The sequence below is a fragment of the Myxocyprinus asiaticus genome, chromosome 5 (genome assembly GCF_019703515.2).
Source record: "Myxocyprinus asiaticus isolate MX2 ecotype Aquarium Trade chromosome 5, UBuf_Myxa_2, whole genome shotgun sequence".
In the NCBI taxonomy this organism is placed as follows: Eukaryota; Metazoa; Chordata; class Actinopteri; order Cypriniformes; family Catostomidae; genus Myxocyprinus; species Myxocyprinus asiaticus.
The window spans coordinates 38,167,511-38,180,521 of record NC_059348.1 but is presented as its reverse complement, the minus strand read 5'-3'; the positions used below and the strand labels follow the sequence as shown (position 1 = coordinate 38,180,521).

Genomic DNA, 13,011 nt, shown 5'->3' with positions numbered 1-13,011 from the left:
TTAAAATACTTTTTGAATGTAACTGTATTCTAATTACCAATGATTTAAATAGTAACTGTAGTGGAATACAGTTACTTATATTTTGTGTTTTAAATACGTAATCCTGCTACATGTATCCCATTACTCCCCAACCCTGTAAACCTGGATCATTAGGCACATAGAAAAAACAAAACAAATCAACAACCCAGGAATGATGTAAATGTCAGTCTTCCTTTATTAGCATGTTCCACTGCCAAGGTAAATAGAAATGCAAGAATGTGCTTGTTTGCAAAATCAATTAACATTTTTTCATCCTTAATACAAATGCAACATATTAAACATCAAAATTTAACCTGTCAAAATAATAGCTGGAATGGAAACACTTTAAATTCATATCTTTTATTAACAGTCACGTCCAACTGAAAAAAAAAAAAAATCCTTATAAATTGGAAAGACAAATGCATCAGGTGCAGCTTGGGTCGTTCAATGTGAAAGATGTGAGAGCTAACTCAGAAGTCAAAATCATCTCCTTTGGCCTTCTTCTCCCGAGATTCACACCACGCCTTGTTGATCGTCCGCTTCATCTCATCATCTCCCTCACTGTAGATCTTCTGCAGCACACTCATCAGTCCCTCACTTGGATCAGCATTCCCATCCATGTTAGGTTTGCTGAAACGGACAAGTTACAACATAAACATTAGTTGTATACACAAATTAAGTATAATGGTGAAGTTGAACACATTACTGATGTCCAGTACTGATATCCATGTGCTTCACTGTTAATGTACAAATGATATCAAGCTGGACAAGTTAGTAACATGACAACGGTGCTGATAAACACTTTTTAACCAACAAATTTCTATGACTTTTCCAGTTATTTATTTATTTAATCAATTGGATTAAGACTGATTTGGTAATGAATGTTTCAGAGTAATTTATTAATTGAAAAGAATGATTATCTAACAAATTAGACATGACTATAGCTTGCAAGCAAGTACAGTGAATTCCAATGTAAATATTCACCCATTATGAAGTTGCATCTAAATTGTGGTGCATGAAGTTGCATCTAAAGCAGGGCTGTTAAACGTTTAAAATGTTTAACTGAATCAATTACATGATGTGCCAATTAATTAATCAAATTAATTGCGTATATCAAGATTTACTGAGAAAGGCCCCCAGATAAAGATAATTTAGTATATGATAATTACAATAATTATAAATATATCATATTTTTTAATTTAGATTATTAAAAAATCATATGCATAACTCACTAAGCACTTTATTAGAATAAAGTGGCTGATGTGGTCTTCTACTGTTGTAGCCCATCAGCCTCAAGGTTTGATGTATTCTACTCACTACAATTGTACAGAGGGGTTATCTGAGTTACAGTAGCCTTTCTGTCAGCTTGAACCAGTCTAGCCATTCTTCGTTGACTTCTCTCATCAACAAGGCATTTCTGTCCACAGAACTGCCGCTCATTGGATGTGTTTTGTTTTAGGCACCATTCTGAGTAAATTCTAGAAACTGTTGTGCGTGAAAATCCCAGGAGATCAGCTGTTACAGAATACTCAAACCAGCCCATCTAGCACCAACAATCAAGCCACGGTCTAAATCACAGAGATCACATTTTTCCCCATTCTGATGGTTGATGCGAATATTACCTGAAGCTTCTGACCCGTATCTGAATGATTTTATGCATTGCACACTGCCATATGAATCACTGATCAGATAAATAGCATGAATATGTAGGTGTACAGGTGTTCCAAATAAAGTGCTTTGTGAGTGTAATGACTCGCATGTTTCGGGTTTTTCCGCTTTTCTACTGTTTCATCTGTGTGTATTTTACCTGTTGCTGTTATTACATATATGCCTAGCACGAGTCTGTGTTTGTAGTCTGCTAGCTTTTTTAGCATCACTTATCTATCTGTTTTCAGCTTTTAATCCTTAACACCTGCCATTTTTCAGCGTGCATCGTGTTTCCCCCGCATTATTCTCTTATTGCGATTCAACTGCGTGCATTTTCCGCATGCATCCGCTTTCTATTTGTATCGCGATTAAACTGCGTGCATTTTACAGCGCACACCAGTTTTTCTCCTCTGTGTTACACAGATTATTGGATCGATCTCAAAGCACCACTTATCAAGAATAACCATAACAACAAACAATTGCGTGAGGTATTCACGTCGATCTCAAACCCTCACCGCTCAGGAACAAACAACAACAATCACTTGTGTTAAGTCATGGCATCCACTCATGTTATTTCTTACTGCATTGCATGTCACATGTTTACAATAGCTTCTTCCATCAGCAGTGAGGGATTCACATGTGATAAATGTAAGGAATTAGTCAAGCTGACGGAGAAGGTTAATGAGTTAGAGACACGCATCTGAACGCAAGTGGAGGTCAGTGAGAAAGAGAAGCCGGTAGATACCGTTTCGGATGCGGGCAATACAGAGAGCAACACTTTGGTTCCGGCTGTAGAGCCCCCGCAGCAGGGTGTTTGAGTGACGTCTCGGCGGCATACTCACTCAGCAAAGCAACACCACTCTCCCGTTCCTGTTAGGGTTTCCAATCGATTCTCCCCACTCAGTGATGCACCCACCGAGAATCATGTTGAAAGAGCCCTTGTTATTGGTGATTATATTGTAAGGAATGTGGAAACAGAGACTCCAGCCACTATTGTTAAATGCATTTCTGGTACCAGAGCATCTGATATCAGATCAAATTTACAAATGCTGGCTAATGCTAAACATAGATTTTCTAAAATTGTTATTCATGTTGGCACTAACGGTTTCCGGCTTCGCCAGTCGGAAATCACTAGAGATAATGTTAAAGAGGTGTGTGAACTTGCAAAAACGATGTCAGTCACTGTATTATGCTCTGGCCCCCACCCTGCTCATCGTGGTGACGCGGTTTATAGTAGATTAGTGTCACTGAATGGCTGGCTGTCTGAGTGGTGTCTGGAGAACAGAATAGGATTTATAGACAATTGGAAGAGTTTTTGGGGTAGACCTGACCTACTAAAGAGAGACGGACTCCATCCCTCCAGGGAAGGTGCCGCTCTCCTCTCTAGTAATTTGGCTCATAGTCTTAATAATGATAGTATTTGACTAACTGGGGCCCAGGTCAGGAAGCAGACAAACTGGTTAATCCGAACATCTGATAGCTGCCTTAAGACGTCACACAGGTCACATAAACTATAACACATACGGACTGTATCACCTAGATATCACATTGAGACTGTGTCTGTTCCCCGAACTACCAAACACAAAACTCTCACTAAATCATTTAGAAAAAATTTGATTAAGGTCAAACTTGAACAAAACAAAAAAATTAAAGATAAACATCATATGAAGGTAGGGCTACTAAACATTAGATCTATTTCTACCAAAGAACTAATTGTAAATGAAATTATTACAGATCATGGTTTGGATGTGCTCTGTTTCACTGAAACCTGGCTTAAACCGGATGAATATATTAGTTTAAATGAATCTACTCCCCCAGGTTATTGTTATAAACATAAGCCTCATCTGAAGGGTCGAGGAGGAGGAGTTGCTACAATTTACAGTGAAGTTTTTGGTGTTACTCAGGACAAGATATACATTTAAGTGTTTTGAACTAATAATGCTTAATGTGACACCGTCAGATATAAATAAAAAAATACTGTCATCTTTTACCCTTGCTACAGTATATAGATCACCTGGGCCTTATTCTGATTTCCTTGGTGAATTTGCAAATTTTTTATCAGATCTTGTAGTTACTGTAGATAGAGCTTTAATTGTAGGTGACTTCTACATTCACATAGATAATGAAAATGACACATTGGGATTAGCATTTATCGATAGTCTCAACTCTCTTGGAGTCAAACAAAATGTAACAGGACCAACTCATTGCCATAATCATACGCTAGATTTAATTTTGTAATATGGAGATGATGTTGATACTATAGAAATTCTGCCGCAGAACGATGACATCTCGGATCATTAACTTGTCTCTTGTATGCTGCGATCAGCAAATGTTACTCAATCTACACCACGCTATTGTTCAGGTAGAACTATTCTTTCGACCACTAAAGATAGCTTCACTAATAATCTTCCAGATCTATCTCATACACTCAGTAAACCCCAAAGCCTAGAAGAACTTGATGAAATAACAGAAAATATAAATACAGTCAATTCTAGCGCTCTTGATAGTGTTGCCCCCATTCGATTAAAGAAAATTAAAGAAAAAAACCCTGCACCATGGTACAATGATCACACTCATGCTCTCGAGAGCAGCTCGGAAAATGGAGCGCAAGTGGAAGAATACAAAATTAGAGGTGTTTCACGTTGCATGGAAGGATAGTGTCTGTAGCTACAGACAGGCACTAAAAGCTGACAGGTCAGCATATTTTAGCAAACTCATAGAAAATAACCACAACAATCTATTTGTGTTTATTCAGTACTGTGGCTAAATTGGTTAGGAATAAAGCCTCAACAGAACCAGATATTCTGTCACAGCACAAGAGTAATGACTTCATGAATTTCTTTACTGATAAAATTGAAATAATCAGAAATAAAATTGAAATTATGCAATCATGTCACAGCACCTCAGAAAACAGTGTCTCATAATTTTCCTCACGTGCAACTTAAATCCTTCGCTGTCATAGGTCATGAAGAGCTAACAAAACTTATCGAAACATCAAAAGCCACAACATGTATGTTAGATATAATACCAACCAAGCCCTTAAAAGAGGTATTCCCTGTAATCTCAGAACCTCTTCTTAATATTATTAATTCCTTATTATTAATTCCTTGCTATCCTTAGGACATGTCCCAAGAAACTTTAAAATGGCAGTTATCAAACTGCTTATTAAGAAGCCACAACTTGATCCTGGAGGACTGGCTAATTATAGACCAATTTCAAATCTCCTGTTTATGTCGAAAATACTAGAAAAGGTAGTATCCTCCCAAATATGTTAATTTCTACTGAGAAATAGTATATATGAACAATTTCAGTCAGGATTTAGGCTTCATCACAGTACAGAGACTGCACTTATCAGAGTTACAAATGACTTGCTCTTATCATCTGATCGCGGCTGCATTTCACTTCTAGTACTTTTAAATCTTAGTGCTGCATTCGACACGATAGATCACGACATTCTCTTGAATAGGCTAGAGAATTATGTTGGCATTTGTGGAGTTGCATTAGCATGGTTTCAGTCCTATTTAGCAGACCGCTACCACTTTGTCTATGTAAATGATGAATTGTCAAACCAAACAAAAGTAAAGTATGGAGTGCCACAGGGATCAGTTTTAGGGCCTCTGCTTTTCTCCTTGTATATGCTTCCCCTGGGAGATTTTATCAGGAATCGTTGAATAAGTTTCCACTGTTATGCCGACGATACCCAACTTAATATTTCTTCAAAACATTGAGATTTTACAATTCTCCAAATTAGCAGAGTGTATCAATGAAATAAAAGATTGGATGGCCAGAAATTTCCTTCTACTCAATTCAGACAAAACAGAGGTACTATTTATTGGACCAAAAACCTCTAAAAACAAGCTGCTAAAATATAATTTGACTCTCGATTAATGTACTGTTACATCGTCTTCAACAGCAAAGAACTTAGGTGTTATATTTGATACCAATCTGTCCTTTGAAAATCAAATTACCAATGTTTGTTGAACAGCATTCTTCCACCTAAGAAATATTGCTAAATTATGAAACATGCTCTCTGTTGCTGATGCTGAAAAACTAATTCATGCGTTCATGACCTCAAGACTAGATTATTGTAATGCATTACTGGGAGGATGTCCAGCAAGATCAATAAATAAACTTCAATTGGTTCAAAATGCAGCAGCCAGAGTGCTGACTAGAACCAAGAAATATGATCATATTTTATCGTCGTTACATTGGCTATCTGTTACATTTCGTATTAATTTTAAAATTCTGTTAACTATGTACAAAGCTTTGAATGGTCTAGTTCCGCAGTACTTAAGTGACCTTCTACCATGCTATATTCCATCATGTTCAATACGATCGCAAAATTCTGGCCTGTTAATAGTTCCTAGAATATCAAAATCGACAAAAGGAGGTAGATCCTTTTCATATTTGGCTCCTAAACTATGGAATAGTCTCCCTTACACTGTTCGAGATGCAGACACACTCACTCAGTTTAAGTCTAGACTAAAGACTCATCTATTTAGCCAGGCATACACCTCATTTATCCTTCAACTCACAATTAGGCTGCTTTAGTTAGGTCTGCCGGAACCAGAAACCAGAAACACTGATCGTGATCTATAACTCTGCAATAAATTGAATGGCATCTATGCTAATATTATTCTATTTGTTTCCCTGTCTCAACCTTGGGACTTCTATCCTGAGGTCACCAGAACCGGCTGGATCCAGGTCCATTCCTGCTTCACGTTGGACTCCACTGCTACATGTCACTGAGTGATGATGACTAATAGCAGCCGGTGCCAGCCAAACATCACTTCAGTCTATTACGATGGACTTCAGAGGATGAACTGATGCCAACTCCAACCATAAGACATGGGATACTTCATATGCCATTGCCTGAACCTTGGACTTAGGATAGACCTCACCGAAATTACCGGCCAGGATGAACTGCGATACACCTAACTGATCTCTGCCTACATCACCTCGGTCTAATGATGGACTACACTCTTGAAATATAATACATAGACTATCAATTAATTGCCAACAAAACCCTTCATCAGCCAACTGACAAGGACAATTGCATCTATATGAACTTCTGCAGTTAATCCAGGATGGACTTCAAAGACATTAGTCATTAATCTTACAGTTCATACAAAATCTTTGTTTAAACGCTGACCCTTAACACTTACTTAGTTTAATCATTTTAAACCATGACTTGCACTATACATAAGTAATACTGGCATCATATTCATGATGTTAGCCAGAGGGGAACTGGGCCCCACAGTGAGGGGGCCAGTATTTTTCTCCATTGACCAACATCTTATGGAGTTTTTTGTTCCTTGCCACAGTCGCCTTCGGCTTGCTCACTGGGGTTATAAATACAATTATTATTTAATTATTTTTAAACACAATTCACAATTGTATTTTATCAAACTACACATTGGTGACTCAGACATTATAGATATTACAGTTTCATTTTCTGTTAATGCATGATCTTCTGTAAAGCTGCTTTGAAACGATGTGTGTTGTGAAAGGCGCTATACAAATAAAAATGACTTGACTTGACTTTAGAAAACAAGCAAAACTAGTTTGAAACCTTGAAAAACGCATCTCGAGATCCCTGCATTCTGTTATGCTTGCTCTATCTGTCTTTGAGAGCAAAAGCGCATCTGTGAAAGGACATGCTTCCTGTTGCTCTCAATGGCTTGACAAGGCATGTTGCATGAACAGCTGGAGCTGACTGCCCCCTACTGCCACATCCAGGTGGTAAATCAAACCTGAAAACTCAGATAGAACATTCTTTTTAAAGGAATTTACATAAAGATCGGTGCATGATTAATTGCATTAATTTGTTTCAACGCATTATTTTTTATATAATTAATTGCACTAAATTAACACGTTAAATCTGCTCTAATATGAACAATTATATTAATTTTTATCTTTATAAATAAATTGGCAGAATTTCATTGTACATTTTTTAAAAAGGAATATGAAGAGAAAATTAAAGTGTGTGTGTGTGTGTTTTACTCACTCTTTCTCTTTAGCCAGTTTTTCAACTTGTGTCAAACAATCCCATTTTTTTGTTGCCTTCTTCTTGCACATGATAAGGACCATGTCTGTTTTAATCTATAAGCAAATCAAAATAAATCTTTTTTAGCCATCTACAAATTTTATCCGGGAATAAATTAAATAAAAAATAATAATATTTCTCAACTATACATAAATTAATATCAACAACATATGGGAGGCGACTAACCTTTTTACTGCTCTCTGCTACAACAATTGGACATAAAAGGTTGTTGACTGTCATTTGATGGTTCTTTTTATCCAGATCTTTGACAAGAACATTGAAACTTCTGTGAGGAAAAAAAGAGCAGTCTTTATGGTACATCACTGACAACAATGATGAGACTGAGAGTTTTAAACATGGCCAAGACTGTACAAAGTAACATCCTACTGTTACTTTTAAGAACCCAGTAAAGGTGACCATGGGCAAAAGCAAACTAGCACAACAATAAGCAAGCAACATGATTCCAACATGATAAGCAAGACACCTAATTCTACCAATATTAAATACATGAGGCCATACCTATCTGTAAAGCTGACCTCAACATTTTCAGCTGGAATAGTATGCACTCCTTTTAGTGTGATGTAGATTTTTACAAATTTGTCAGACTGGTCCCATCCTAACAGGAAAATAAATAAAGATGTAATGACATTTAAAGGCTCTCTTGTTAAATAAATTAAATGAAAAGTTGTAGGTCAATGATGATCATGCATTACATGAGGCATGATCCCACCATAATTGTTAATTTTGACTGTGTATCCTTTGAGTGTTGCATCAGTTGCAGAGTCTTTCTTGGCTTGCTGTTGTCGCTTCTGTGCGAGCTCTTTCTCTATCTTCTTCTGCTCTTGTGTTAACACGTCTCGCACACGCTGTTGTTCACATTGCTCCAGTAGACTCGTAATCTCTTTTAAATCACTTTCAAGACCGCTGATCTAGAGACAAATAAAATCTCAGATCAAATTCAGCAACACGCTTACAACATCTTCAAAAAGTGTCAAGAAGTGATGCTGACACTCATTTGACAGCCTAATACCAAATTCACCCGCTTAGTAAATGATACTGTATAATACTCTTATGAGTTTCATTCATATATATATATATATATATATATATATATATATATATATATATACACACAGGGTTGGGGAGTAATGGAATACATGTAACGGGATTACGTATTTAAAATACAAAATATAAGTAACTGTATTCCACTACAGTTACAATTTAAATCATTGGTAATCAGAATACAGTTACATTCAAAAAGTATTTTAATTACTGAAGAGATTACTTTGCATTTTATTGTCATTGCATTTGAACAGCGGTGAAACACTTTCTTATGATGTTTTACATTCATACGAGCAGACAGAGAAGTAAGTTTGAAGTACGTTTGGAGCAGAAGAAATAGAAATAAACCTTGTGTAAATTGTCAGCTTTACGCTACACTAAAAATGCTATTTCTAACCATTTTACATGCACATGTTACCAGGCACGATCATATTTTTTAATCAAGAATTTCTTCTTTTCTAGTAAGTTTTTTTTTTTTTCGTTTTCCTGTAAAAATATCTAAAAATCCTTAAAACAAGATCAATTGAATTTATATTGTTTTAGAAACAACACTGCATAAGATATTTAGGTTTTTCAGAGAATGTATTTTTAACGTGTATTTTGTCTTACTGTACTGGCAGAGTTTTTATAATCAAATCAAGTAAAAAAATCTATCAGTGCTGAAGAAGTAATCCAAAGTATTTAGAATACGTTACTGACCTTGAGTAATCTAACAAAATACGTTACAAATTACATTTTACAGCATGTATTCTGTAATCTGTAGTGGAATACATTTCAAAAGTAACCCTCCCAACACTGTATATAAAAATAATGCTGTCTGAAGCCAATGCATGAGGCTTACATATTACAATTAAGACAGTAGCTGGCAGACTAACTATATAGACTTTATGGCATCAAATGTAAGGACCATTGAAATAGTCAGTTATACCAGTTCATTGATATCCATCGCTGCGTCTATCCTGAATAACCCTTATTTAGTGAACTGATGAAGGTTAACTCTGCTTTCTGAGCAGCATGAACTGCTGATATTCTTACTTCCGTGTAATGTCAAAATAAGAGTCACCATAGGAGAACCCGGACGGATAACTCGCCATGAGCTCCCTTGTGAATTTCTAATGGGATTTCATCACAGGAGTTTTTCAATTTATAAGGAAAATAGGCCTGTGGTAAACATTTCTTCAATTTACATCGTTTTTTGTTCTAGAACTTTTGTGTTTTGTTCTAGAACTTAAATTACACAGTCATACCTCAAACGTGAATTTTTAAGCCACCGTGTTTAATTTAATTTAATATTTATGTTGCTAAAGAGTTGCTAGATAAGAACTACAAGTACCACCAGCATGTGTGTGAACGTGCCTGGCGAAACGGGAACTGTAGTAGCATCTAGCAACTTGTTAGCAACATACTTCTTTAAAAAACACAGCAGCTTCAAAATTCACGTTTGAGGTATACTGTGTGTAATTTATGTTGTCGAACAAAAAACGTCCAAATATCTTAATGTTTTCAACAGACTTTATTTTACACCAAGTAACATTCTTCTCTTTGTATTTTTATAGAACAGTCTAAAACTACAGCAAATAAATTCACAACAAACAAGTCTCACAGTAGAATCAACTAATTTTATTGTATTTAAAGTAATACAGCTTACATAAGATTTTTCAACAGATGCAAAAAAAAAAAAAAAAAAAAATTGTGGTGATACCGATTTGAAATCACAATTTAGCAACCCCCTCCCCTTTCAAAAAAATAAAAAAAATAAAAACAAAATACATTTAAGCAGGTGCTTGTTACTTATCCAGATTTGTGCCCTTGTACTCGAATAAATTCTCTTTTAAAGTCGGCTTTACATAAAGGTTGTAAAGTTCATACACTGAACAACAAGGCTGTCCAAAACACCACTCCTAGCCAATCACCACATTGATCTCTGTATCCCAGACATCTGGTTGTGGTCCGCTAAATGCCGAAAGACAATACGACTAAGACGCCACCTCCGTTTCACCCCACGCGGTCTTGATGTCATCACACACCTGTTGCGAATACGCACTGGGCAACTGTCCCGAGGCAGTGCGGCTATTTCTTTATCAGCTATCTCCTAAGGAAACAAATAAGACAGATGTGGCCTGTATTTATTTATATTTACAGCACACAAAGAAAGACAAATGCCATCATGGTTTATGACTTCTAGTTGTGTTCAGTTTGAAATTACAGCAGCAATTTTTCAGCATCTCCATTACTGTAAGGGTAAATGCTGGTTATAGAAAAGGATTCTTCATCATGTGCAATCCAGTACCAGGAAAGTCATTTTAAGACAGAAATCTCACTAGGAGACTCTAAATGTACCTGTAGTTCCTTTGGCAAAATAGTATTTTTCCTAATAGCATTGATGCGCAGTCTTGTATCTGCATATTCATATGCCATTTGCCTCCTTTTCACATCCCGTAACATCCTCCAGTCAACATAATAACTTCTGAACTGTTCCACCACCCCAAGAGAACTTTTGTAGGCCTGGAAACATGAGAAGAGACATTTTAAATGCTTACAACAACAACAGTAAGCACAGTCAATAAAACACATATATAACATGAGATATACTTAAGTTGACACTCTCGTTTTTTGGTTAAATAAATCCTCAGCCTCTGACATCATAACATTACTGACAAAGACACCTGGCTTTTCGTGTTAAAAAATAAAACAATCGATTACAATTACATAAAAAAACACATTTAATTATTTAGTAATATATATATATATATATATATATAAAATTCAGACTAATCATGCAATATTGAGTTTTCAGCCAGACATGATCTCTAAATGTCACCAGCTTCTCTGGATGTAACAGGGTAACAAAGCCACTTGTGCACATAAATCTACACACATCACTATTCAAATAACACTGAGTCAGTGTATACTTACCTGTCCACAAAACGGCAAGGACGATTGCAGACACCCTATTCCTGTGCTGAAGACCTTCCATGCGGCCATGTTGATCCAACACTGCCACTGACTTCGTTTGTGGTTTGCAGCTTGAGAATAGATTTTAATAGACCATTACTGCCGCCTACTGGTTTGAATAAAATTAAAGCCTCAAAGAAACAAGCTAAATTGTAGCCCCGTACGTCCGTTTCCAGAACAATAGCCATCCATTGTAAATTGCGGTTGCATGTCATGTCCTTCATGACATGCAACAGCAAACCAGAGAGTTGAGAGTTGGCAGTTGAGGGGCAAGGGGGTAACTAGGTTTGTGTGTATATGCGGTGTACAGCCACATGGCGGCAGAGTATAGTTACTAATTCAACAAGACTGCAGCTGTAAAAGCAGAGCTACCAGCCTAAAATATTACATAAACATGTAGTGATGTAGAGTCGAAAGGCCTAGAAGCAATAAAGGCCTGGAATGCCACTCATTTTTAAACAAATTCTAAAAGAGACACAAGTTAAAATTTTAGTTTTTAATAAGTTCTGAAAAGCATACTGTATTACCATCAGTGCTGGGTAAGTTTCTAAAAAAAAAGTCATTAATTACTAACTACTAATTACATCTTTTACAGTGTAATTAGATTACTGTACTAATTACTCTGTCTGAAAAGTAATTGCATTATTTATTACTAATTTCTTTATAAAACCCTTATCATCGCTGACCAGATGAAAAATACAATGATAGACATGAAACTGTTCTTTTAATTATTTCAAATAAATAATATAAAATCAAATAAATTATTCATGAACTGGCCAAAGAATTTAAGGAGGCAGCGTTATATTAGAAAACATATATTTTAACATTAGAAGTTAAATTTCGATTTTAAATTCACTATTGTTTTATATAGAATTGCTCTATAGTCTATCTTTACAGTATTTAATGCAATTACATCAACAGTAACTGTAATCAAATGACTGAAAAATAAAGAGTATTTTGCTTTACTTTTTTGTTTATGAAAAAGAAATGTAATTACAGTAATTAATTATTTAGTAATGCATTACACCCAACACTGATTACCACACATTTCTTACTATTTCTGAAATATCAGTATACAGCCTCAGTCCTACAAAGGACCAAATGTTTTATGTCAATGGTGCATTGAAGGCATACATGGCATAATTATCACAGTCTTTTGAAAAGTGACCTACCTGCTCATGATGACCTTAATCTATAACATGATTGAATTAATTACGTCCTGTTTACATGGCTGTGATGTAGAGATAGCTGATTTACACATGTCTGGTGATTTACAGTGGTGG

The 13,011-nt window shown here is 35.9% G+C and overlaps 2 protein-coding genes across 2 annotated transcripts; both read right to left on the bottom strand.

Moving 5' to 3' along the window:
• Nucleotides 1-200: 200 nt before the first annotated feature.
• LOC127441389 (calcyclin-binding protein-like) lies at nt 201-9,808 on the bottom strand. The gene is made up of 6 exons (XM_051698752.1): nt 9,702-9,808; nt 8,442-8,640; nt 8,231-8,327; nt 7,898-7,997; nt 7,673-7,767; nt 201-648 (listed from the first exon to the last, which is right to left on the bottom strand). Exons 1-6 carry the CDS (start codon nt 9,717-9,719, stop codon nt 489-491), a joined length of 669 nt encoding a protein of 222 aa, XP_051554712.1. The 5' UTR covers nt 9,720-9,808; the 3' UTR covers nt 201-488.
• Nucleotides 9,809-10,372: 564 nt separating this feature from the next.
• mrps14 (mitochondrial ribosomal protein S14) lies at nt 10,373-11,847 on the bottom strand. The gene is made up of 3 exons (XM_051698753.1): nt 11,690-11,847; nt 11,114-11,278; nt 10,373-10,865 (listed from the first exon to the last, which is right to left on the bottom strand). Exons 1-3 carry the CDS (start codon nt 11,756-11,758, stop codon nt 10,683-10,685), a joined length of 417 nt encoding a protein of 138 aa, XP_051554713.1. The 5' UTR covers nt 11,759-11,847; the 3' UTR covers nt 10,373-10,682.
• Between the last annotated feature and the right edge of the window lie 1,164 nt (nt 11,848-13,011).